The sequence below is a fragment of the Globicephala melas genome, chromosome 15 (genome assembly GCF_963455315.2).
Source record: "Globicephala melas chromosome 15, mGloMel1.2, whole genome shotgun sequence".
Lineage (NCBI taxonomy): Eukaryota > Metazoa > Chordata > Mammalia > Artiodactyla > Delphinidae > Globicephala > Globicephala melas.
The window spans coordinates 5,609,572-5,636,821 of NC_083328.1; the positions used below are offsets into that span (position 1 = coordinate 5,609,572).

General features: G+C 52.4%; 1 protein-coding gene and 1 long non-coding RNA gene across 4 annotated transcripts; one reads left to right on the forward strand and one right to left on the reverse strand.

Annotated features, from left to right (window-relative positions):
• The first annotated feature begins 3,402 nt into the window (after positions 1-3,402).
• On the forward strand, positions 3,403-21,747 carry LOC115846816 (uncharacterized). The gene is made up of 3 exons (XR_004037080.2): positions 3,403-3,492; positions 19,121-19,222; positions 20,951-21,747. It is a non-coding gene; the product is annotated as an uncharacterized lncRNA (long non-coding RNA).
• TMEM130 (transmembrane protein 130) lies at positions 9,989-27,044 on the reverse strand. Of its 3 annotated transcripts, none has more exons than XM_030846001.2 (8): positions 26,680-27,044; positions 20,991-21,296; positions 19,553-19,712; positions 16,197-16,363; positions 15,386-15,470; positions 13,958-14,160; positions 11,870-11,982; positions 9,989-11,414 (listed from the first exon to the last, which is right to left on the reverse strand). In XM_030846001.2, exons 1-8 carry the CDS (start codon positions 26,762-26,764, stop codon positions 11,226-11,228), a joined length of 1,308 nt encoding a protein of 435 aa, XP_030701861.1. In that variant the 5' UTR covers positions 26,765-27,044; the 3' UTR covers positions 9,989-11,225. The 3 variants fall into 3 exon arrangements, with proteins under 3 accessions (XP_030701861.1, XP_030701862.1, XP_060140737.1); XM_030846002.2 differs by having other exon boundaries at positions 9,989-11,378; positions 26,680-27,042; XM_060284754.1 differs by lacking the exon at positions 26,680-27,044 and adding an exon at positions 26,322-26,477.
• Between the last annotated feature and the right edge of the window lie 206 nt (positions 27,045-27,250).

The window sequence follows — 27,250 nt, forward strand, 5'->3', positions numbered from 1 at the left end:
GACCCTCGCCCTAAGGAAAATGGAAAGAACGGAGGCTGGATGGACAGCCGGCCACCTCCATTAAGAAAGCCAAGGAAGAGGGGAAAGGAGGCACTGCCAACCGGGTGGGAGGGAACCAAGGAGAGCGTAGGGTCTGCGGGTTTCAGGGAGGACCAGCTGCTGCCCAGGAGAACCCAATGCTGCTGAGCGCCAGGCGGGATGAGGGGGGAAATCTGCGGGCACAGAGCCTGACTCTCAGGGATGCTCTACAAGTGTTTGTTGAATAACATGGGTTTAGCCATGTGAACATTACTGATAACCTTGGGAAGAGCAGTTTCAGAGGGGATGGGGGAGGGAATTCTTGCCAGAAGTTTGGCTGGGCGTGGGAGGGTGGGGCGGGGGCAGAGCCAGAGAGAGGATGGTTGATGGAGGGATCGTGTCCTCTTCGGCTCTGAATCCCAGGACTTGGCATTATTATCATCATCCCAACATACGTGTGAGAAGACTAAGCCTCCAAGAGGTGGGACGTTTGCCCCAGGTTTCCAGAGAGGACCGAGGCTTGAGCCCGAGTGGCCACAGCCCAGCCCGGCTCCCCGACCCTCGCCCTCTCCCACTCCTTCCCCGCATCCTATTTTTCTTTAATGAGCAGGGACTTTGATACTCGGGCCTTTCACGAGCTAAACAAACCAAAGATGCAGAGTTTTGTTTCGTCTCTTAACAAAAGAACTCATTGAATAAGCAATGGGCTTTTCTGCAACTATTTTTAAAGATGGAGCTGCACGCAAGGCTGTGAGGAAAATCACAGAGAGGAATCTTCTGAAGGTCACCCAGCACTTAGGGGAAAAGCCAGAGCTGGTGGGGCACCTCCTGGACCCCACAGGCTGGGACCCATCAGAAGCCAGAGGTCCTGGGTGCAGCTCCTAGAACACAGCTCCATCCCGCCATGGCCCTCTGTTCTCTGCAGTGTCCCCAGCCCTGTCCCTTTGGCCGAGGTACTTTGTGGGCCGAGGTACTTTGTGACCCGAGACACTGCTGACCTCGGCAGCACGCCAGGCTGCACGCTCTCCAAGAGGAGATGCTGTAACTGCACCACCCCCTCCACTGTCTTCACACATTCCTTTCTCCTCCAGGTTCCCACCTCTGGCCACACAGATGACTCTTTATCAATCCACTCCCCACCTCTGCCCCCCCTGGACGTGGCTGCACATACTGGTACCTGGTCACCACACACACATCAGACGCCCTGTCCAGACTTCCGACCTGGTCCCTGCCCTCCTGGAGCTCCAAGGTGGGGTCAACATTCCTGGGAACAAAGGGATTTCATACACATCCCTGCACCTAATTCCCAGCCACTTCCCAGGCATTATCTCTGGGGAAACTGAGGCTCAGAGACGTCAGCGGCTGCATGTGCCCTAGTGGGGGGAGAACCTGGAGCTCCTTCTGTCTCTGTGGTTCCAGCCTTCCTTACACAATGCAGGGAGCTCCATCACCCTCCATAGATCTCTGGTTCAGGGAACCTGGAAGGTTCTGGAACTTCATGTGAGGTCGTGCCTGGGAGGTGCTGCCAACGGGATATTGAGCCATATCCAGGTGGGGAAGGTTAATTCCAGCTTTTGTGTGCCTGTAACCCTGACTCTCTGGGGCTCAGTTTCCTTGTAGAGTGGGTTGATAACAGTAGTAGTAGTAGCAGTTATTATATATATATTTTTAAATTTTTATTTTATATTGGAGCCTAGTTGATTTACAATGTTGTGTTGGTTTCAGGGGTACAGCAAAGTGATCCAGTTATACACATAGCAGTTACTATTTACTGGGTCCTAACCACGGAGCACGTGGCAGAGTCCTCTAGGAAGGCACCCTTGTTTCCCCCAAAGGAGACAAGGAAAGCAAGATTCAGAAGAGCAAAATGACTTGTCCAAGGTCACATACTTGCAAGCGTTTGAAACCAGGCAGCCCCACCTGGGTTATCTTGCAGGGCTGTTGGGAGGATGCGAGAATGTGGGGGAGGGGCCTTGAACCCTCCACTTCTGCTTTCCGCCCAGCAGCAGGGGCCTTCCTTTCCCCCTCCTTGGAGCCCTGGTGTCCCCTGGTGGTCGGTCCCTGCAGCTCCACCTCCATCCTGGCCACACCTGGGACAGGTGGGCCCCTCTGAAAGCCTGAGGACCAACAGCTGGGGAGCCCACCAGGGCGGGTGGAAGCCAGCAAGCTAGGAAGTCAAATCCCAGCCCCGCCGCCTCAGCCCGGCTCTGCAAACTTGTGCAAACTACTTACCAGGAGAAATCACTGAGTAATTCATTTATGTTTTCTTTTTGTTAATTTCCCTCTTCTGGGTTCCCAGAAAAGAGCAGGCGTCTGCGTTAGTCTGCCTCCAGGTCTTTGCATGAGACAATCCCTGCTTCCTGGCTTTTAGGGCGAATGCTGAATGGGAGGGCATTGTTCTGGGCCAGGCCACCAGGGCAGATGGGGGGTGGGAGAGGGTGGATGCAGCTCCGCTGTGCTGTGTTCCCAGGAATCAAGCACCGTTGCCTGTTTCGACACAAAAGCACTTCTCCCCAACAACGGAAGCTCCTGTTTAGAACCTAAGGTGGGTGGGCAGGGTTCTGACATCACCTGCTCAGACCTCCTGAAACTTCCATTGAGTTATCAGCAGCTGTCTCCCAAGCACATCAAATAAAAATAAATCCGGAGACAGGAAGAGAGATTCTGTTCAAAAGGATCGGCCAGCGGAGACAAGCAATTCAGGTAATCATTATGAGGCAAAGAAAAGGGCTTTGGAGCATCTGCATCTAGCCTTGTGTTGTCACAGGCAAACGGGGGGAGGGCGGAGAAGGGTGGGTCTTTGCAATAAGCCATTTTCCCCAACGCAAAGTGTGGGGCAGGGGTGGGGTCCCTTTAACCTCTGCCGTTTCCCAGGAGCTCAAGGCTCCCGTAAAATCCAACATTGTCAAGAGTGAGGACACTATTGTCGTTTGTGGGTTGAAGCTGAAGGTAGCAAGAATGTTCATTGTGTCCAAGGTGAAACAGAAGAATAAATAGATCACGGAAAATAACCTTTTTCCTAATAACTGTTAAAAAAACAGTTTTCCTAAAAACTTCTCAGGCAGAAGCGCGTCAGTCGTCCTGGGTAGAGCTTATGTTGATGCTTCTAATGAGGCACTGCTGGGCTAGTTGCTGCTTCACCCCCTCGAGCTCAGCATCCTGGAGCATCTCCCGGGGAAGCCTTGTGATTTTCTGCCGGAAGAGCCACACATGGTCACCAGAGCTCTCATGGTTTTGGTCTGGGCCGGAGTCAGGAAACTTGGCCTCATGCTGGCCACTGGGCAGGTTTCAGGCGTGTTCCCCAGGCAGGACATGAAGAAGAGGCACCAGCCCCTGACAGCTGGTGGCTCTTTCCGTGGTTTATGGCCGGATGTTGGTCATCTACAGGAAGGGAGGCCCCAAGAGGCCGGGTTCGCTTGGTTGGCGGCTGCATCCCAGCATCGGTCATCGTGCACACGTGCCAGATGGATGAAGGTGAGCCCTGACAGCAGCGGAGGGGGGGCGGGGGGTCGTGCTTAGACCACATGCGTCGTGGGGAAAGGGTGAATCCATACTATAGGGAATAAGGCTGGAGAGAGAAGTGGGAGCAGCTTGAGGGCGGAGAGTTTGGACTTGGTGTTAAAGGTTGTAGGGAGCCCTTGAGCTTTTTGAGCTGATCCCACCTGTTTCGAGCCAGAAGCCTGCGGTGCCGGTCCACACTCGTTGGGAGTCTGGGGGTGTGGTGACCAGCCAGAAACTACAGCCTGAACTGGAGCAGTTGAGTCTAGAGGGGTGGTCAGGCCGTTCATTCCCTGCTCTGCAGCTGGCTTCTAGCACCCCCTGCTGCCCGTTCCTGGAAGCACACCGGGGCTTCGGGGAAGAAAATGAAAAGAAAGCAATGGCTGCGTCCCCCTGCGAGGTGCGCCGGGACCGCTTGCTGCCAGCGGCCCCTACAATCCTAGCTCACCACTGACTCAGACTTTGAAATGTGCCCAGCGTGCCGGGAAAGAAGGGTGTGTGTCCGGGGTCTGCTGGGCCCCTGTGCAGGGTTTGTCGATGCTGCCTGAACGTTCTCTCAATGATTGCCTGGAAAATGCACCCATTCGTTCTTTTTATTTTGTTGGAAAAAAAAAATACGTTGAAAAAAAAATAGATGAAATTCACATAACATTCAATTGCTCACTTTAAAGTGAACAATTCAGTAGCATTCAGTGCATTCAGAATGTTGTGCAACCACCTCTCCGTAGTTTCCAAACTTTTTTCACTGTCCCCAAGAACACCCACTACTCTTTAAACAATCCCTTCCCCTTCCTCCCTCCCCCACCCAACCCCCTGGCAGCCACCAATCTGCTTTCTGTCTCTATGAATTTTCCTATTCTGGACACTTAATATCAACGTGTGTAGCCTTCTGTGGCTGGCTTCTTTCACTGAGCATAATACTTTCGAGGTCCATCCCTGTTGTAGCAGGGTTAGTACTTCATTCCTTGTTAAGGCTGAATAATACTCCATTGTGTGTATTACCACAATTTGTTCATTCATTCTTCTGTTGATGTATATGTTGGCTCTTTCCATCTTCTGGCTCTTGTGAATAGTGCTGCTATGGACATTCGTGAACAAGTACCCGAGTATCTGTGTTCAGTTCTTTTAGGTGTATACCTAGGAGTGGAATTGCTGGGTCATAGCGTAATTCTGTGTTTAACTTTTTGAGGAACCGCCAAATTGTCTTCCATTTACATTCTCACCAGCAGTGTACGAACGTTCCTATGTCTCCACATCCTTGCCAATACTTAGTATTTTCTGTTTCGCTTTGTGTTTTGTGTTGTCTGTTATAGCCATCCTATTGGGCGTGAAGTGGTATCTAATAAGGGTGGTTTTGATTTGCATTTCCTGATGACTAATGGTACTGAGCATCTTTTCATGTGTCTATTGGCCATTTGTATGTCTTCTTTGGAGAAATGTCTATTCAAGTCCTTTGCTCATTTTTCATTAAGTGGTTTGTCATATAGTTGTTGAGTTGTAAGAGTTCACTCTTTATACAAATTGTGCAACACAAAGAAACTAGAGCTTGGACACATTAAGTCACTTGCCCAGGGTCTGGGCAAGACCTCAGATCTCCACTTCTTCCACCCACTCCCTACCTTGGCTGCAACTAGATTATTTTTGTGGCTGGAGTTACTGGCTTGTGCTGACCTGTGGACGCCTCAGAAAAGATATCAGGGAAGGAAAAGGTGAGGAAGAACAAAGGGGGTCCCCTCTTCTGAAAGGACTTCCCAAGGCAAGAGTCCTGGGAATGCCTTCTGTCCTGGAAGGGCCAGGATGTTCTGGAAGCTGATTCCCAGGTAGGCTTCTCCAGCTGTCAGTGTGAGCGTGCATAGGCATGTGGCGCGTGCACAGGTGTGTGCGTCTGTGGGTGCCACAGCTGCCAGGACCCACGCTATCCGTGTCCCCTGTATTCTTGTGGTGCCCGCAGCCAGCACTAGGAGGAAACTGCAGAAGCATGGCTGGGCGGGGCTGCCACCTGCTGGTTGCACTGAGCACTGCAGGCCTGTGGGGACCTGGCCCCTGGTCTCCTGGGTCAGATACCCAGGGAAGGATCCTTCCCTCTGGCCCGAAGAAAACAAAGTCTCCTGTCACCCCTGTGCCCCTGAGGATCTCCCCAGAGAACAGCTACAGGGGCCTGATAGCCTTCTTGGTACCATGAGCCCCCCTCCAGTCAGATGAAGCCATCAGAATAATGGTTTTAAAAGCATAATATTAAATAATAGGATTTCAAAGGAAACCAGTTATCAAAATAGCAATTGTAATACATGTGCTTAGTGAAATAAGATCCACAAGCAAGTCTAACAGCAACGGTAGTTTTGAACACATGATCAGCACAAATGACGTTTTGAGAGATGCACAACTGGAGTGTGATGTGAACATATTTTTGATTGTTACTGATGGCAAAGTCACAGGAACTGCTGACAACACTGCCATTTGGGGCCACTATGGTGGAAGGAAATGCCTCGATTGGATTAAAGGTTTGTAACAATGGAGATGTCATTTCTCCCATCCAAGTTCATGAATTCTCTCCATGGATCCCTTGGGGGTCGGGCACCCCAGGTTAAGAGCCCCTGGCCCGGATCCTGCCTGGTGGCCCCAGTCCCTCCTCAGCCCCTTAGCCAGGTTCCAACCCAGCTTGCTCCTTCGGCCCCTGCTGTACCCTCCACAGCCTGGCTCCCCACTACCCTCTGACCGCCCCCCCCCCCAACACGGAATGAGGCATCATCCTCAGAAGACAGCCAGGGGCTTCCCACTCTGATGATGAACAAGCACCAGAGCTGGTTTCCGGAATGCATCACACTTTGGGGCAGCTTCAGGTCCTCCGGGCAGGGAAGGACACCCCCAGACAGTGGTCCTTCTGTCACCTGGACATCACCACACGGCCCAAACCAGGGCTTCCATGCCATTTGTCCTTCTGGACAATCTGGGGAGACACTGAGTCCTTTCCTCAGCATTTTCTCTTTCCTCTCCTAAATCCTAGACATTGCCAGGCCATGCATTTGAATGGGGAGGTGGCATTTCTCCTCCTTTCCTCGATAATATTTAATGAACACCTACTATGTGCCAGACATTATGCTAGGTGCTGGAAATAGAAATATTGGACACAGTAGGCAAAGTCCCTTCATTCCTGGAGTTTTTATTTTATGGAGGGAGGCAGAGTAAATAAACAAATTAGTAAAATTAATAGTATGTTAGCAAATGATCAGTGCTCTTGGGGGTAAGGGACGTAGGGTATGGGAGGTGGGGGGTGTCAGGGTCAGTATCACTGAGCAGGTGACCTTGGAGCAGATGTGAAGGAGGCAAGGAGGGAGCCCCAGGCATGTGTAGGGAAAAGCTCCCGGCAGGGGGAACGGCCCTAGGGAAGCCCTGAGGAGGACCAAGCTGAGGCAAGTGAGGTCAGAGGGCCAGGTCGTGTGGGCCTTGAAGGCCCCTGGAAGGCCCCTGAGCTGGGAGACATGGAAGGGTTTGGGTAGAGGACATGGACTTCGTGTGGGTCTGAGAACATACCTGGGGTGAGATGAGGGGCAGTGGAAGCCAACAGGATGGGGATGGCCCCACCAGGGAGCGCGGTGGCAGCGGAAGCAGGGAGAAGTGGTTGGATTCTGGATCTGTTTTGAAGGACTTCCTGTTGGATGGATGCAGAGTCTGAGAGAGCTGCCAGGATAGACATTGCAAAGTGTATTCGCTTCCTGGGGCGGCGGAAATCAACACCACAAACTGGGCGGCTTAAAACAACAGAAATCTCTTCCCTCCCGGTTCTGGAGGCCAGAAGTCTGAAATCAAGGTGTTATGGGTTGAATTTTGTCCTTCCAGAATTCATCAGTTGAAGTCCTAACCCCCAGCACTTCGGAATGTGGCTGAATTTGGAGATAAGGCCTTTTAAGAGGTAATTAAGTTAAGACGAGGTCATTGGCGTGGGCCTACTCCAATCTGACTGGTGTCCTTATAGGAAGGAGAAATTAGGACACAGACACACACAGAGGGATGACCAGGTGAGGACACAGGGAGAAGATGGCCGTCTACACACCAAGGAGGGAGGCCTCAGAAGGAACCAAACCAACCCTGCCAACACCTTGATCTGTGACTTCCAGCCTCCGGAACTGTGAGAAAATTTATTTCTGTTGTTTAATCCACCCAGACTGTGATACTTTGTGATGGCAGCAGGAGCGTATTAACACAGCGATCTGCTCTGAGCCTCTTCCAGCTTCTGGGGTGGCCAGCAATCCTTGGCATTCCTTAGTTTGTAGATGCATCTCTCTAACCTCTGGGTCCATCACGTGGCCTGTCTGTGTCTCTTCTCTGTTTGTAAGGACACCAGTCATCGGACTTAGGGCCCACCCTATTCCAGTATGACCTCATCTTAATTTGATCACATCTGTAAAGACTCTATTTCCACATAAGGTCCCATTCACATGTTCTGGGTGGACATGAATTTAGGGGGAGTCACTATTCAACCCAGTATAGGTGAGTTCATGTACGTTTCCTTGGACACCCACTTTAATCCTATCAGGCTTAAACCCTCAGAACCCTTCCAAAACACCCGAGCATGTCCAGGGTGATGGGCTTCTTAAAGGAAAACATGGCTCTTATCAGGTACCGGCAAAAATACATTCAATTGATTCTGCTCCTGACACCCTGTGGTCATGGGAACCCACAGCCTCTCATCAGCAACAATCTGGTCCCTCCTGGAACTGTAGGCTGGTGGGAATAGCGGCCCAGCCCTCCCGCCATCTGGACCTGGGGTGTGGTTGTGGGACAGGCTAACAGAGAATCATGACGGTGCTTACAAGGATGCTCAGGTGAGATGTAGCTGTGCTGGACAGAGCTGGACACTCGCTGCTACAGGCCTGGAATGGGCCAGTGACCAGGGGCTGGTAAGGAAATACAGTGAGTTCCCTACAGGCTCCTCACCTGGGCTACAGCTCTGGAAACCTCCTGCAATCCTCCAGAGGAACGTTCCAGACAGCCTAGCAAATCAGTGAGCACTGCCCTGGGAGGTGTCCTTGCCCGGGGTTAGGAGGGAGCCTGGAAGTGCCTGACTCTGCTGCCTGACCCAGCCGACTGCCCAACAGCCTGCGTGCTCCCAAACTTTGCAAGTCAAATACTCTGCTGAACTGTATTGCAGCTGGTGCATCTGTGCTTGGCAAAGTGAGCTTCCTTCTCCAGCTCTCAGGTTTTTGGGGGTGTTTTTTTATCCCAAGGGTTCTTTTCTACCCAACCTCTTAAATGTGGCTGACAATTTGTTGTTGTTTTTTTAAATTTTTTTTTAACTTCTGTGAGGCAAACACCTGATTACCCCCATTTTTGCAGAGATGTAGCTGCCTTTACAGCATGAAACTCCACTTTTAAATTCTTCTGGGTGAGTTGAGATTTTTTTATCCTGGTTCTCTTGAAGGCATGCGGAGATGGGGAGCTGTGTCTTCTGCCAGCAGGAAGTGGTTCTAAAATGTTTTCTGTCCTTGTCTATTAAGAATACTTTAAAGTAACTCAAGGTTTCATTTGATCCTCTAACCAGTTATCCAGGGCGTGAGGGTGCCCTGCTATACCCAGGTTCCTTCCCGCCCTGAACCATGACATAGCTGTCCCCTGGGTGGGAGGCCAGAGGAAAGGTGTGTGTGGCAGTATCCAGCCCACATGCCAGCGACGCTGAAGTCCAAGAAAGTTCCCTAAATGACTTTGCTCGTTGAAAGTGGGGCCTCCAGGGTGGCACAGCAGGGGTGGGGTCAGGGTCTATTCACCCCTATGTCCAGCTCCTCAAATCTTGGGGCACACCCGCTGCGTGCTGGGTGGTGGGGGCGACAGGAGAGCAGAGGCAATTAAGAAAAAATCCTGAACCACTTATAGAAGAAAAAGAGCTCAGGAGGGGTGTAGACTCAGAGCCTTGCAAGTCGAAGTGAGGTCCTGGGACCGGCAGCAGCAGTAGCATCTGGAATCTCGTTAGAAATGCAGAATCCCAGGGCCCATTCCAGACGCCCTGCGTGAAGGTATGTCATTTAACAGGACCTCCGGTGACTCTCATCACATCCAAGTTCAGGAAGCCCTGCTGGAGATGGGAGGTTCTCACACTTGATGCACCAGGGCTGCCCCCTCCCCGGGAGCTGATTCACGTGTGGCATGGGGCCCAGGGATCTGCATTTCCAAGTTCCCAGGTGTGCCCTTCATCCCCCTCTGATCAGGAGTCCACCCCAGAGTCTCAGACGTGGCTGCACATTGGAGTCACCTGGGGTGCCCTCAGGAGCCAGATTGTCTATGATGCAGCCTAAGAGGCAGTTTGAGAACCACTGACCCAAACCACTGACCCAGGCCTGAGGTCGTAGCCAGTGGCTCCATCCAGGGCACTTGCCAGAGAACACGACGGGACGTCCCGCTTCATCCAAGAAATGCTCTTGCTGCTTGCAAGGCCCAAACATCCACGCACGGAAAAGAAAGAGACTCGGGCCACCTGGCATATGCTTGGCTATACTCAGAGCACACAAGCTTTATTCGGCAATAATGGCAGTATTTCATGAGTAGGAGCTGCACGACAGTGGGAAACGCTGTTTTCAGCACAAAGTCTGAGAGCAAACGATGACAGCAACAAAGCTCAGCCCCCACGGCCCTGCCTCCCCTCCCCAGGCAGGCCCAGGTTGCTCCCTAATCCTGCACAGTTCGATGGGGGCCTAATCGTGGTCTCCCTCTGCACCCATAACACACTCTCTGCACATCCTCTGCCTCCCCCAGGCTGCTGGGCCAACAAAAAAACAGGAGTGGGCTGGTCCCCCGCCCCGGGTTCCATCCAGTCCTGCCTCTTCCTTCTCAAGGCCACCCTGGGAGCAGCTGGGGGGGCAAGAACACTATCCCCTCCCCCTCCGGGTACCCAAGTCCCCGTGGCTTGACTCTTTTTTGGCTGCAAAGCCTTTTCCTCAATGAAAGTTTAACACGGACTCAATAAAAGAAGGTGCTATTTATAAAGCACTTTGCACTCACAAAGCATTAGCCCTGCCCCCACCCGACCCCCAGCAAGCAGAGAGGGAACAGGGTGTCCTTAGAAAGGGACCCAGTAGCCACAGGGACAGCACACAAAGGGAGGAGCCAGGCCCAGGAGCTGTCAGGGCCACGTGGGAAAGGTCAGATTTCATTTTAGTGCTGATTCAGGGTACATCCCAGCAACCACCTAACTGATACAGAGGAAATCATCTGAAATGTCTGTGTGGCGTGTGTGCACGCTTGTCTCTGTATGTATGACCTTTTGTGATGCAGCCTTAAATTATCCATTTGTGACCTTCCTTCCAGCTCTCTGACCTGGGCAGGGCTGCCTGGGGGAGGGAACTGTGAACCCAAGATAGACAGCAAATGTGCCAATAGGGGAGGAATGGACGAGGAGTAGCCAGGCACACTTAGGAGAGAACAAGGACCACGTCTGGTGTTGCAGCCCCACTTGAGGCCTCTTCAAAGCCAAGCAGTGGGACTGACTGAGAGGGGCTTACAACTGTATAGGTGGATGGATGGATGGATGGCTAGGGGGTATGATGGAGGGGGGCTTGTGGAGGCAGCTGGACTGTAAAAATGGACGGCCGTCCAGGGTGGACAGCCCTGCACACATGAACCCCTCCTGCTGGGCAGCGTGCACCACCCTGCCCCGCCCTGCCCGAAACTCCCAGTCAGCAGTCAGTTAACGCTGAAACCGGGTCGGGGGCGGGGGGCGCTCACACTGTGTAAGTTTTGACAGACTTGTAGAGGGGCGGCAGCAGCCCGTGGTTCTCGCGGACAACTTCCAGGTACTCGGATGGCGTCTCCAGCAGGAAGGGCCCACAGCACATCTGGCAGCAGCACCTGACCCCAGTGGGCGGCTCCGGGTTCTTGTCAGACATGGGGGAAAAGTCAAAATCAGCCACCTATGGTGAACAAAACCCCACTGGTCAATCACCCGCCCGCCCACTGGGAGTCCCATTAGGTGGCCTTAGGAGCTCAGCTGCCTGGCTAGGTGGCCTTGAGCTCGGCTGCCTGCTGGCAGCGTGCACAGAAACACCTTTCTGGAGCCATGCAGCGCTTCCCTGTGCCTTTGGCTTTTCTGCTCTGTGGGTCTTTCCTGCTTTCGGTTGCCCTCTCCCTTACCAGCTCATGGGCACGGCTGCCAAGCAAAGGGCTAGCATAGAAGGAGGTAAGTCACATTGGCAAGCAGCTAAATCATCAATCGGGCCCCATCTTGGGCACATTACCCCCAGCCTCAGGGCCTTGCTCTGACATCCAGACCACCTCCAGGCTCCCTGGTCTAGCCCCCCCTGCCCTCTCCGCATATCCTCTCCTGTCAGGACCCAGGAGTCCAGCCCCCACCCCACCAAGCACCCACCTCCACCATGTCCTTCTGATGAGCGGCGTTCCGCAGGGTCATGTACATGATGAAGGCCAGCATCATGGTGATGAGTGTGGCACACGGGAAAGCGAAGACAGCAGGCTGGATGCCTGGGAGTGAGACAGGCTAAAGTCACGAGCCTGGGTAGTTGGTGCTGAATACTAGCCTTCAGGAGGAGATGACACAGGGGAGAGAACACAGCCCACCAGAGCTTTTCTCCTCCTCGTGTTCATGCATCCCAACTAGGCAACCCCAACAGGCAAATCCAGGATTTCACAAAAACCAAGCTGGGGTATGTGAGGGTTTTCAAGTTTTACTTGAGAGTGACTTTCAAGGGGTGCAACTAAATTTCCCACCAGAGCGTGGACTGCTCCCAATGAGCAGCATGAGACAGAGTGATGACGTACAACTTCCGAGCCTATGCCATGAAAGACCTAGCAGCTTCCTCCTTGGTCTCTCTTGGGTGACTTGCACTGGGGAAGGAAAGCCAAGTTGTGAGGACACCCAAACAGCCCTGTGACCTCTGGCAGCTCTGGGCTCACTCCCTTATCCTGTTACCAAGAAGCAGCATGGCAGAGCAGGAAGAGCCCAGGGGGTCTTGGGTTCGAATCCTGGTTCTGACCAGTGACCTGATGGCAATACTGACCCACAAGGCTGCCACGGGAATGCAACCAGGTGAGGCAGGTGCAGGGCAGGCGATCAGCAAGTGTGGGTTCCTTCTCTCTACTCCCCCACCCTCCTCCTGGTAGAGCCACCGCCATACGCCATGAGGATCTGTCTCTCAAGAAAAGGCGGCATTGACTACCTGTAGTGCTGTCTTTCTCTGCAGAATTCAGAGGGATCCCAGACACTCAGTGCCCAGGAGATGTTGGGGGAAGTGGGGCCCAAGGCTGCCGATGATGCCAACAGGTCACAGAGTCTGCCTGGCCCACAACATCAGCCGGGGCCAGGAGCGGAGAGTGGTGTCTGCTCAGGGTCTCAGAGGGACGGGAAAGACTGGAGGGGGCAGTGACAGCATCTGGTGCACTTACAGGGCCAACCTCAGGGATGAGTGCAGCTGGCGGGGTGTCCCCTTTTGTTCTGTATGGCATGGAACCTGGCCGGGCATGTGAAAGACCATCTCTAGGGTTCTGGGATCCTACTTTCTCCTCTACATAAGAAAGTTCTTTTCTGGGGTCACAGAACAGGCCCCCCCACCCCCGGAAATGAAGGGTAGGACCTGATGCTGTCATCAGCCAATCCTGTGGCTGTAAGCCAGTGGCAGGACCTCATGATGTGTTTGGGAAAGGGTATTCCAGGGGCGATGGTTGGGCACCCTTATGAACGAGAGAGACTGTACTGCACACTTTCTGAGCTGCCTACCCTCCCTGGGAGACTCACAACAGCCCTGTGAGTCCAGCACCGTCACCGTTGGAGATGCCTGTTTTAGTGGCGGCAACAGCGCCGAGATGGAGGTGATGGGGTGGCGGTGATAGCAGTGAAGGAGGGAGGGTTCGTGCTGGGGACAAGTGTGGCAGTGGTTAACGTATGGAGAGACACTGACCACTGTCAGTGGTGGTGGCAACAGGAGAGCTGAAGTTGGGATGATGCTGGGGTAGCACGGGATGGATGGTGTTGGTCCAAGTGGTCGGTGCAGGGGCTGGTGGCAGGGGTGTTAACGGCAGTGCTGATGGTGGTAAGGGTGGTCGCAACGGCAGCGCCGTCTCTGGCTATTGAAGATGCTAGAAGAACTGTCTGTAGCACGTGGTGATGGTGGCAGTGGCGCTGGGCAAGTTAGCCGGCAGTAGCTGAGCTGTCTGTCGTTACTGCTAGTGGTGCTGGTGTGGAGGGTGGTGGTGGTGGAACTGAGGGGTTCTGGTGGTGGGGGCTAGAGCAGTTGTTGGTGGCACTACAGAGTTTCTAGTGCTGTGGGTGGTCAGTCAGTGGCGCTGGTTGGGGACCGTAGGGTTATTGATGATGCTTGTGTTGTTGGGACTGATGTTGATGGCTGTTGGTGGAGCTGGCTGGTGGCAGCACACTGGCGGTGGTGGCAGGGTTGACTGGTTTTTGCTGCCTCTGTAAGAGCAGAGGCGAAGTGTCACTTACTGGAGGGCCAGACCTGGATCTTGTGGTACTGATGCGTCTTGCTGATAATGTTCTCGGCCTGGATGCTGAAGCAGTAGTCCCCAGGATCCCTGAAGATGTGGGTCAGGTTGTAAGCCGTGCTGCCCACTGACACAGGGTGGCATTCCCCTTCCCCCAGCGGGAGGCACTCGGGCTTAAGACGCCAGCACACGTTCAGAGGGGGGCTGCAGGGAAATGGGGGCATTTTTTTAGCAATGGCTCAGCAAGGAGTGTGAGCATACACTAAGTCCAGGAAAGCCCAGGCAGTCATGAACTTCAGTGTCCTTTCCAGGACAGAACACCCAGCTTCCCTGGCCTCCAGGGAACAAAACGGTACATAAGAGATGGCTCGGGACTCCGAGGGGGTCAGTGAGGCAAATAGGGACATACACAGACTGCTGAAGGAGGCAGAATGAGTGCCCCAGTGACGCACTTGGTGCACTGTGGAAGCACAGGGGACGGAGGAGCGTGTTCTTAATGAGGAAGTCAGGGAAGGCTTCCTGGAGGAGGTGGCATTTGAGTAGGCCCTAAAAGGATAAGTCGGCTTTTGACAGGTTTGAAGGGGTGAGGGCATTCCAAACTATCCACCTGCCACAGCACAGGCTCAGAATCTGGAAAATGCAGGTCCGTAAAAAGAATTCCAAGTGAGCATTCCTATCTCACACGACCTAGACCAGAGTAAAACACACACTCATGCCACTTCAACGATCAGGTCTACCAAGCACAAGTAGTTTCCCCCTCTGCTCTCTAAGTACTGAGCTCTTATCTCCAAAGCCCCCTGAAAGCGTCAGGAGCCACCTCCAGCCCCTTGGCTTGTCTTCCTCCTTCCTTGGCTACTTTGCCCACTCCCAGTCTAGCCTCATTTCCCCCTGACGTGTCCCCTTGTCGGGGGATTGGGTGGGGTTGGTCTTCCCCACTAGAGTCCTTGGAGGGCTGGGCCCTGACCACTATTTTTCTGCAGCCCCGTCCATCCCAGTGGCCCCAGAGAGGGGCTCCCTTGTGGGGAGAACACACCCAGCATCTCCTCATCTCGTCACTTACTACAAACTCAGCTTGATGGTGTTCGTGGCAGGAGCTGAGCTAGGTCCTACCCAAGATGGCCTGCTTTCCAGGGGGCTGGAAAGCAGGCCCAAGTCACACACGGGTCTTTTCACAGGAGTGGTCGCTCACCTGCCTCTGCCTTGATGCCCATGTTGCCGACAGCCCCAAAAGCCCACTCCTCCCTCCTCTGGACCCTGAGAATGGAGCCATGCCTGTGACTCTCCCGTGGCACAGTCAAGGGTGGCATCATCCCTCCATGGGCTCCTTAACTTGGGTCCCCTCAGGGATGGAGCAAAAGGTCAGGAGCCTCGGAAGGGGAGTGCGGGCAGGACCACGGGTCATGTGCAGTGTGCTCTGGGCTTCACTCACCTCCCCAGGAAGTTCAAGGTCACTATCATCTTTTGGAAGGTCTGAATTAGGGTAGGTCCCAAGACCTGGATGCCTCGAAGGGTTTCTGAAAGGCAGAGAAGACCTCATTATATCTGGTGGCTGACGACAGCTGTATCAGGGCTCGTGGAGTCCCGAGGCTGTGTGACCGTCACCCCGTCCTCCTCCTGGCCCTCCCCAAGGGCAGGTCACAGGTCACATCCGGGGCATACCCGGGTCCTGCCTCCCTGTCAGCAGCAGGTGCTGGAGCCAGCTTAGAGTGCGGGAGCCGGAGGAAGCAAGCAGGGCCCTGGTGAGCAGGACCTGGGGCTGACTTAGGGTACCACCGCCTCCCCGCATCATCTGTTCCGTGTGTGGGGTGGGGGAAGCAGCACCCCATTAGCACGACCAAGAAATCTGCTGCAGCTGCCCCAGCACCCCCTCTTGCCAAAGCCAGGTCTGGCTGTTCCCTCCCTGTGCAGCCGACTGAGGCTGTCCCAGCCCTGACAGGACGGTCCTTGACGGGAGGCAGATGTAGCCGGGAACGAGGAGTATCACAGCAGTGTCTGGGCTCTGCCACCTGGTGGCCACCTGACCTCCTCCATGGCCTGCAGTGCCCTCTTGGAAGCGGGGAATGACAGACCCACTCAGAGGGCTGCCAGGGGAACAGAAGAGAGGCTGTGCATCCGAGCTCAGCCCAGTGCCCAGCTGGAGCCACCCTGATCTGCAAGTGACCCAGCCCTGGAAGGAGTGGTACCCAGGGCTCCCTGATGGGCCAAATGCTCAACCCACACCAACCCCTGCAGAGACTCACCCTGCAGCTTCAGCGAGGCGGAGAAGTCGCCCGTCTTCTGCAGAACGCCCTTCCCGACGTCCGGTGTTACCTGCTCCCACTCCGCCACAACCTTGACCTTCACAGTGAAGGATCCAACGATGGAATAGTTATAATAGACTGTAGCGTCTTTGGTCACCATCTGGGTGCTATAAGGTGACAGGGAGGAGATGACAGAAGTGACTCACGTGCCCTCTTAGAGTGGTTGTACAGTGACACATTCAGACCAACGCCTTGCAAGCAAAAACAGCATCCCAGCATCAGTCTCCAGAGCCAGCCAGGGCATGAGGTCAGCTGTACCTGGTAGAGTGGCTGCTGGTTGTCTTTGTATTTGTAAGTTACAGGTAGGAGAACTCCTAGCAACAGGTGCCTGTCACCTGCCAGGAAGTGCTCTGCACCCCGAGCCAGGAAACTGGGAAAGGCTGTGTGTTAGACAAGGACAATCTGGGGAGGGGAGAAGTATGAACTCTGGAGTTAACACACATCTGGCTTTAAATCTCAGCTCCAGATTTCCTATTTACGTAACTCTAAGCCTTACTTTTCTCATCTGAAAAACAGGAAGAGTCATACCTCCATCACGGGTTATGATATAACATATTAAGTGTGTAACATCATGCTTTTTCCCTACAATTACCTGAATCACTTCAAAAGGAATTCTAGGGCTTCCCTGGTGGCACAGCCGTTGGGAGTCCGCCTGCCGATGCAGGGGACGTGGGTTCGTGCCCCGGTCCAGGAGGATCCAACATGCCGCGGAGCGGCTGGGCCCGTGAGCCATGGCCGCTGGGCCTGCGCGTCCGGAGCCTGTGCTCCGCAGCGGGAGAGGCCACGGTGGTGAGAGGCCCACGTACCGCAAAAAAAAAAAAAGGAATTCTAGTAACAATAAAATATTTTTGTTGATTTGTTGATGCTCTTTATATATGAAGTTTATCAAACCTTTACCTACTACTTATCTTCCAAATATTTTCTCCCAGTTTAACCTTTATCCTTTGGTTTGATTTACTTCTTCCATTTCAAATTTTAAATCTGATGATGCCAAATTTAGCATTTTTTCCATTCTAGTTTCTGCCTTTTATTTACAGAAATGCCTTCCCCACTGCCAAACTATCCAATCTCAGGGGATGATCTACATCCCAATCTAGTCCTGGTTCATTATGTTTACTATTTTAAATCTATCTGGAATAGCTTTTGTTAGGGATTAGATTATTTTTCTCCCAAACAGTTAACCAGCTACCCTAGTATCATTTATCAAACAATCTATCCTTATTCACTGGCTGGAAATAACATTGTTATCATACACTATATGTGTATATAAACTTAGGGTTTTTTTCTGCTTTTTCTATTCTGTTCCATTGAGCTGCCTTTTCTTGCTGAAAATTATTTGTAGCTTTCTAAATACGTTTATGTATGTATTTCTAGCCCCTTTCCCCATCACCATTCATCATCATTCTGCTTTTCTGATCATTTCTCTTTCTTCTTACAATATTGAGAAATTCTCTCATCATTTTTCAAGTCTTTTTAAGGTTCTCAGTACAATCTATGATTTTATTCACATAAATCCTACAATTTTAGGCTAAGTTTATTCTGTCCATTTTTATAAATATTATGAAAGATTTTTTCGACTGCCATTATATGGAGAAGCTAAGAATCTTTGTTTTGTAACCAGCCACATTATTAAAATCTTTTTAGGTCTAAGATTTTTCAGTTGAGTCTTCTGTGTTTTCCAGGTAAACAGTACTGTCATCTGTGTACAATGACTTTTGTCTCCTCCTTTACATTTATATTTCATTTACTTTTCTTATTTTATTTCATTGCCTAGTCAAAAATGTTCAATTGCAATAGAAATAGTGAATAGGGAATTCCCTGGTGGTCCAGTGGTTGGGACTCTGCACTTTCACTGCCAAGGGCCTGAGTTCGACCCCTGATCGGGGAACTAAGATCCTGCAGGCTGCAGTGCAACCAAAGAAAAAAACAAAAGAGAAAGAAATAGTGAATATAACTTTCTTTAACGTGAAAATAAATGCCCCTAATAAATATGGAGGCTGTACCCTGGTTTGAGACAAATATTCTCTATGTTATAAAACCATATATATAATATATATATAAGCATATACGTGTATTTGTATACATGCATGTATATATGTATGTATATACGTGACGTATATGTATATATGTATGTGCACATATGCGTAAAACTGTATTTATACACAAAATTTAGATGAACTGTAAAATCTTTGTCATGTTCCAAAAATTATTCTTATTGGGATTTTTATTGGGTTTGCATTAAACTTAAAGAATTACTGGGGGGAAACGGACATCTTTACAATATTAAGACTCACCATCCCGGACATGGTGTTCATACCCATTTACTCAAATCTTTTCTACTTCTGCAGGTGCGAGAGGGATGGATTGGGAGTTTGGGATTAGCAGATGCAAACTATTATATATATTATGGATAAACAACAAGGTCCTACTGTATAGCACAGGGAACTATATTCAATATCCTGTGATTAAACCATAATGGAAAAGAATATGAAAAAGAATATATAGGGCTTCCCTGGTGGCACAGTGGTTGAGAGTCCGCCTGCTGATGCAGGGGACACGGGTTCGTGCCCTGGTCCGGGAAGATCCCACATGCCGCGAAGCGGCTGGGCCCGTGAGCCATGGCCGCCTGTGCTCCGCAACGGGAGAGGCCACAGCAGTGAGAGGCCCGCGTACCGAAAAAAAAAAAAAAAAAAAGAATATATATATGTATATATGTACATAGCTGAATCACTTTGCTGTACAGCAGAAATTAACACAACATTGTAAATTAACTATACTTCAATGAAACAAATTTAAAAAACAAATCTTTGCTACTTCTCAGTAGCTCTGTAGCTTTCTTCACGCAGGATCTTGCCCATTTCCAGATCTGCCTGACCGGCCCCTACTTCCCGACCTGCCTCCCGCAACTGGCTTGTCTGGAGAGGAGGTGTAAGGAGAATGAAGCTGGAACACCTGAATTCTACCATGTGAGTATAACAGCGTGTGTCATTGGCTGGCCAGGTCCCTCCAGAGTCAAACAGAGAAAAATATACCTACCTTGACCAGCCTTAAAGGGCTGTTTTGGGCACAAATGACCCCTCTACTAGGTTGCAGGCACCTTGAAGGCAGGTCCCATTACTGGCTCACACTGGTCCCTGTGGACCCCGAGCTTGGCACAGAGCAGGTGTACAAGGCATGTTTGGAGTGAGAGAGAGTGAGAAGGTGAAGATGGGAGAGTACAGAGCACCCCGCCTGGGATGACAGGGCCACCAGCCATGAGCCAAGACTTTGGGGCATCAGGGGGGATAAGGACATACCCGTCTCCGAAGTCCCAGCTGTAGAGAAACGAGGCGGTCTTGAAGAAGTTGCTGGGGTCGTGGAGGAGGAAGGAAACTTTAAGGACTGTCTTGGTGAGGTAGGAGCTGGGCCAGGGCAGGGAGGTGTTCTGGGTGACAACGAGGTTCCCCACGAGGAACTCTGGGACAGAGACCACGGGAGGGTGAGTCCACTGAAGTGGAGGAGGGCAGAGCCACATGCCAGTTGGCAGGGCAGCCTCTCCCCAACCCGACCTCCTGGCTGTCACAGCCAGGTGGTGGCAAGAGGGGGCCCTGCAGGTCACCGAACACAGAGGCATATGCCCCCTTCGTGGACGCTGGTGAAGACTCACTTCATGTGTTACATGCATAGCTCTGCTCCTGAACCCCTTTCACCAAGACCCTGAACTTTCCGGCACAAAAGATGCCCAGGACCAGCAGGAAATGCACAGGCTTTGAAAGCAACTCTTGGGAAATACTTCAAAGTATTAGATGAGCCTAGAAAAAATGAGCAGTTCTACTGACTGCAGGTCCACACCCCATGTGCTGGGCTGGGTGAGGAACACCATTCCAGGCTGCCTCCTCTAAAAAAAAAAATTAAAAGCTGATTTTTTAAGCAGAAAGTGAGGTGTGCTCAATAAAGCTCATTTGGAAATTGCTGCAAAGTGGAATGAAAAGAAAAGAAACTGCTTATCACGCAAACACAAGCATTGTTGATGTTTTGAGGAATTGCAAAGTATACGTGTGTACATATTTAAGGTATACACATATTAAACACAGTTGATCAAATTGGTTATAGAATTTTGTTTTGATTTTTTAAATTTTACAACCGTGAGTACTCCCCCAGGCTACAACAAACTCTTTGTAAAGGTCATTATTATTCATTATACAAATTGTGTCAGTATACTTAGCCAGTCCCCTTATGGTTGCATACTTAGCTTGTTTCTATTTTCTTCTGTTATTATAAAAACTGTGATGAACATCTTCGTGCATAAACCATTACCCAAATGGAGGTTTATTTCCTGAAGATAAGTTCTTTAATAGACTGTAAACTCCAAGAAAGCAGGGACTTCTTGGAAACAGAGAGAAGGGAGGGGAGGGAGGGAGGGAGGGAGGAAGGGAGGAGAAGGGGGAGAGAGAGAGAGAGAGGAGAGAGGGAGAGAGAGCGAGAGAGAAGGAGAAAGAAGAGGCCAAAGACTAAAATAATTTATAACCATTGATACATATGTATCAGCTGCTCTCCAAAAGGTTGTATTAATTTACACCCGAGTAGCAAGATGGACTTTAAGTGTCCATTTCAGCACAACCCTGCCAGCAGTGCGCATTACCGTTTTCTGATCCTTTGTTAACTGACAGCAGCGAAGGAACCATGGGTCTAATCTGCATTTATGTGATTACCAGCCAGGAGTCTGAAGACAAATGAAGTAGGAAAGGTCCTCACCTGTAATGGGGAGGACAAGGACGCTCCTGGCCACAGGCTGGCACATCCCGCAGTCAGCGGCGGTGACCCAGACGGAGACCGGGAAGTCCCCGGGCACGTTCCCCACGACGCGGATGGTGGAGCTGAAAGCCTCATCTGTCTTCCCCGTGAGCAGCAACGGGGTGTGAATCCAGCGGAAGCGGTAAAGGCGGGTGCTGGCGGGCAGGACCAGGCTGCCGTTGTCATCGGCCACCAGGCTGGCCGTGATGGTCACCTCTGCCCCCGTGGTGGCAGGGCCATCGGGGGTGAGGTGAAGTTCATACACGCCTAGGAACCCAGAAACGAAGACCGCGTTTCACGAAGGGGCGTGGCCAGGAAACCCACCGCCACCCTCTGGGCCGGCTTCTGTGAGTCTCTTTTACAGGTGGAGAAATTGAGGCCCAGGCAGGTCAAGTGACCCGCCCAAGGGTCATACGATTAGTTCATTGCCCAGCTGGGATTCAAACCCAGGCCCAACTGACTCCAAATCCCACACCCTTTCCCGTGTCTCCAGTTTGTTTTATTTTTCATGCCAGCCAAGCAGGGGCTTACAGAGCATGTGTATGCTGACCTGGCCCGGCTTCTTAGCCGTTAAAATGATGGCCAGTGCATGTCACAGGAGGAGCCACCGCAGCTGATGCCAAGAAATGCCCCCCATCGCCCACTCTTTTGGACTAACCTTTACATGTGAAACAAAATTCCAGCTGGAAACACAAAGCTGAGTCTGGACCCTGATAAGGCCTAATACCTTGATGGTGGTAGGCCAGCCTTGTGAGGAAGGGCCCCTGTGATCCAAGCCAAGCCCCCTTCTCTTTGGTCTCAGTTTGTAAATCTGTAAGGTGAGAGTTTCTAGAGCTGAGCTGTCCAATATGGTAGCCACGTATGGCTCCTTAAGCGTCAATTAAAGTGAAACAAACTTAAAACCCACTTTCTCGGTTGCGCTGGCGCATTTCAAGGGCCAGCCACGTGTAGCCAAGGGTCACCACAGTGGACACTGTGGATACAGATCTTCATTATCACGGAAAGTTCCACTGGACTACACTGCTCTAGGGAACCTCCAGGATTCCTGCAGGGGCCAACGCTGGAGCTCTGTGTTTCCAGCTGGGTCAACTCCTTGGGGAACCTGAACTGAAATACTGGGGATGCAGCTCTTACAGGGAACCCAGGAATTAGTTTTCTAGGTTGCAAGCAGAGAATAGGGCCTGGAGCACATGGAATGGAGACCAAATAAGAGGCCTTTTCAATAACACTCCCCATCTGACCAACACATTGAAGGTAAGACTAATTGTAATCTGAAAATAGAGAAAGGTATAAAATTTAAAAATTTTTTTTAAATAGTAACAACCACTTACTATATTGGGTCATTTCCTACTATTCTTTTACATGCTGCCTACTCTGAGATTCTATATTCCATTGCTGTTGCTGTTTTTTCAATTCTGTATCATAGGCATTTTCCTAAGTCATTCTTCACCTGCTTTAGATAGCTGCAGATTTCATCATACTCAGAAGGTAAGATTTTAAAAATCAGATTTGTTTCCATCATAAAAGTAATACATATGCATAAAGAATATTAGAAGTGTCCTATTACCCTACCCCCCAGAGACAACAGCTGCTATCATATTGCTGTCCTCCAGCTCTTTTTCATGCACGGAAGTTTTAAATGTAGTCAGAATCAGCCTCTGCACACAATTTTGAATTACTTTATTTCTACCTGACAATACATCAGAAAGGATGTCTGCAGTGGCACTAATGTGAACTTCACTATTTGCATGATAATCCCTCAAGCAGGCACATCTTAATTCCCAGAACCCTTCAGTCTTGTCAATAGCACTACTGCACGTCTTAGTAACTATTTTCCTGTGATTTGTAATTTTCTTTTTCAGGTGAGACTTCTGAAGGGCCTGAGGTTAGAGAATGTCTAACAGTGCACACCTGGGCAGAAGAGGTGATGCAGAAGGAAGGGAGGAGGGCCCCCAAGCCCCCCTCTGCTCATTTTACTCCCTCCCACCCCACTTCCTGGCAACATACACCCCCTCCCTTGGCTTCCAGTACCTCCTAAATGCTGATGGAACCCAGAAACACAGACTTCATTTCTACTGAGCAATAATACAATGGCTACTAACCACATGCAATTAAATTTAAATTAATCAAAGTTAATCACTTCAATGTATAATACTAAAATTCCAGTCCCTCCATTGCACTAGAGCCACAATTCAAGCGCTCAACAGCCACAGCTCTCCCGGATAGCACAGATATAGATCATCTCCTCCATCATCTAAAATTGTGTTGGCCACTGATGCTCTAGACCCCCTGGATTTCTCCCCTCCCAAACCTACCATTCTCTTCACCTATCATTCTCTGCCGGGTCAGAGGACCAGCTGTCCCAAGAATCAACCCCCGGGCCTCTGCCACTAATTCTCCCTCTCCATTACTACCAGCATTGCTTAAGGTAGCACTCAGCCCCATCCGGATGGATTACCGATACATCCTGAATGTGACCCTTGGCCTCCAGTCCTGCCCTAATTTCAGCCACCCCAACGAGCAGCTTCCTGCACAGTTAATCTGATCATGGGCCGGCCTCAGGGTGGAGGGAGACCACATTCACATTTTAGTACATCCATGGTGTCGCTTTAACCCTTTAACACCTGCAGTTCCCCCCCAACATACTCTGTCCTTCCTAGCCTCAGGGCCTTTGCACACACTGTCCCCACTGCTCTTCTTCACCTATCTGTCTGTGGATATAACCTCTTCCAGGAAGCCCTCCCTGACACCCCCCCACCTCACCTCCTCGGCACTCTCCCAACAGCCTGAGCACACAGTTGTCACAATCTTGGGTTGGGATAAAGGTTTCCTTATCTCCCCCACTGCACTGCAAGCTCCTTGAGGGCAGGGCAAGGGTCATCCCCATCTCCCCCAAGCCTAGCCAGGTGCTTGGCACATAGTAGGGTTTCAACACTATGCTGTGGAGAGGCACCTGGAGAGAAGGGTGTGGCAGAGGGACCAGGCCACATGGCACTGCCCCAGGAAACTCTTCACCCAAGTGCTATGGACTGAGCCCCAACCCGCAGCTGCTGGGGGGACCCAGAAGTACAGGATGTGCTCCCTGTTCTTAGGGGGCTCACGAGAGACCTGCTGGACTCAGCAAAACCGGGAGGTGAGCGAGTGTGTCCTCAATTGCACCCCATTTGCCTTGCGGCGATGTTGCCCGCCCCCACTGGGGACTCTGGCTCCAGCCTTTCCGCTCACCCACGTTACACGTTCCCTGTTGTGAATCCCTTTCCTTGGGGCCGTATTTTGGATTATAAAGTCATTTGGGCTAGCATTGCAAAAGGGACCTGCAGCACCTTAATCCCAAAGAGAGAATTCCAGACACGTAAGTTTCTCCAAGAAAACACAGTATGTATTTTACACTGAAGGACCTGAGTCCCCAGAGGTCCCCAGGGACTAATGCTACTGCCGGGGACCACACAGCAATCTGCATTGCCCTAGGCTGAGTCCCTCTGGCTGGGAGGCAGCCTTTGGCCAGGCTGCTGCAGAAAGAGGTGCTTAGAGGAGAGGCCATCTCCTCCCTTCCCTCTCTTGCTCCTGCCCACACCCTCCAGGAGAGGAGCGTGGGCCACAGTGAGGCTGGCAGGTGGCAGGGACATTCAGCTGCATGCTAATGGCCATCCAGCGTCTGCAGCAAGACAGGCGCATGTCAGCACGACGCAGATCCGTTGCCAGGGGAACAGAATCAGGAGGGCAGCCAGCTCAGCCAGGAGGCGGGATGGGGTGGGGGTGGGGAGGGGATGTCGCTACAGCCAATGTTGCAGCAGACACTGGCCCAGCTCCTGGGAGCGCCCCCCATCCCGACCTGTCCAGACGCCAGAGGCTCCAAGGGCACTTTTCTCAGGCTTGTTTTTAAAAAGCAGGTATTTCACAGCCCCCGGGTGATGCTGCCCCTCGTCCTCAGGGCCTAGAAAGCGTCCAGAACATCCAGGCTGAAATGGACTGGGAAGGCTTTGCCACCTGTGGCTGAAGGAACCAAGCCCAGCTTTGGTTACCTACCCATGCAAATCCATCTTTCCAAGTTTGGGAGCCCAGATGACATGGCCTTGGAGTACAGAGCAGCCCAGTCAGGGGCTTAGGGGCGCCACAGGTGCCCCAGTGACCACACAGGTGCCCCAGTGACCCAGAGCTGAAAGGGCCAAAGCAAAAAGTGAAGTGACAGCGGCCACAAAGTTTGACCCGTGGAAGAATGTCCACCAGCAGGCTCCCTGGGCTTCCACCTGCAGCATGCACATTCTCCCTGACCACACAGCCTGTAGGGCCCCAGAACAGTCTAGAAAAGGGCTACATCAGCCTTTTGTCACTGCACAGGTACACAGCCCAAAACACTTCCCAAGGTACCTCTGAAGTCTGGACAACACAACCTGGAATTAATGAACGGTCCAGGACACGGACTTCTGACTTCAACCCCTGGTGTAGGAAGCATGTCGTGCAGGCTGACCCAGACCCGGGAAGGGTGGAAAGGGCTTCTGAATCTCTCTTTTTCTCCTGTGAGTTTTCCCCAACCCCATTCCCAGCTATTTGGACTGTATCATGGGTGCAATAGGCCAGGCTAGGAACCACACATGACTTCCAAAGAATTAACCCTCCACACCGTTTTTTTTTTGGCAATTTAGGCCGCGTTGATAATTTCTGGACACATGTAAACCTAATGGACAAGAGACCCCATTTCCAGGGGCAAGCAGATGCTCCTGACCAAGCCAATTCCCACAAAATTCCCTTAATTCATCCTTAAGATGCAGGTTTTTTATTTTACCTTGTGGCTTTTATTTCACAAGTTTGCATTAGATCTCTTCTTCTGTCTACCATTCTTTTAAGGTGTAGGGGGGGGTCATGAAAATATTGGATAATATTTAACACCCAACCAATAGCTGCCCACATCCCAACTGTCCCCTTAAAACTCTCCACCCTGGGTCCTTTCTTGTCGCCAAAATGGGGCAGAAAAGTGGGTGTTGGCCTTCGGGCGTTGAGGAGGTGGGGATGTTAGAAGCACGATCCGGGGGACACCGGGTAGGACCCAGCGGAACCAGCTCCGGGTCCATTTTGGAAATCACTCCCAGAGAGGAAATGGCAGACCGGCCTCCTGGGCGCTAAAATCGCATACTCCCCGAAGTCAACACAAGCAGGGTAGAAAGCCTCTCTGGATAAGGCCACATTTTAAGGCAAAAACGCTGCTCCGCGGGCAACCTGGCAGCGCTCCCTGGGGGCTGTGGCGAGAAGACCGACCCCGAGCATTCCCAGACTCCCTTCAGCGTCCTCCCCCACCTCCAGCGGCTGCGAGGTTTCCAAACATCGGGATGGATGCGCCGGCCACCGCGCGGTCCCTAGGGCAAGGCCGATCTGGAGATGGCAGCAGGAACGAGGGCGCGGGGAGCCCCCTCAAGTGCCGGTGACTTCAGGGGAGAGGGGAGAAGGGACAGAGGAGAGGGTTGCGCGGCGCCCGGCAGGCCGTGCTCCGCTCCGCAGCTCGCGGCCTGCGGGGAGGTGGGAGGTGCGCGCAGGGCGCACGGCGCCACCTCCGCAGCCCCGGCTCCCGGCGAGGCCGCCCGCCCGGAACCGCCCCGAGGCCCCGGGCGCGCTGCGACTCGGGGAGGGCGAGCGGCTGGCTCGCGCAGCGCCTTACCTGCAGCCACCCTAGCCGGGGCCAAGGGCAGGAGGCAGGCCAGCCAGAGGATGCGGCCGAGGCGCGGCCAGAGGGCCGGGGCCATGGCGGCGCTGGGAGCTGCTGGAGCGTGGAGGGCACGCGGCTCGATTCGGCTGCGGCGGCTGCAGCTCGTGGGTCGCACGGCACGGGCTGTGCGGGGAGGTACGGGCGCGGCGCCGGCTCGTCCTCGCCTCGGATCGCTGTGTCTCTGCGCGCCGCCGCCGGCCACAGCCCGCCGCGCCGACCCCGACCCACGTCAGCCGCGCCGCGCCCCCTCCCCGCACCCTCCCTCACTCCGCCGCACGCCGCCTCTCCCCACGATCCTCCACTCTCCCCACGATCCTCCACTCTCCCCACGATCCTCCCCTCTCCTCCCCGGTCTCCGCTTCTCCAATCTGCTCCCCCTCCCTCCCTTCCCTCGCCGCGCCCCTCCTCTCCCCTCGACCCCTCCCTTCCCCTCCCCTCTCCGGTCACCGTTCCTCCACTCTGCGCCCCCTCCCCTCCCTGAGTCTGTGCCCGCGTCCGCCGGCTCTGACTCAGCGTCCCTAGA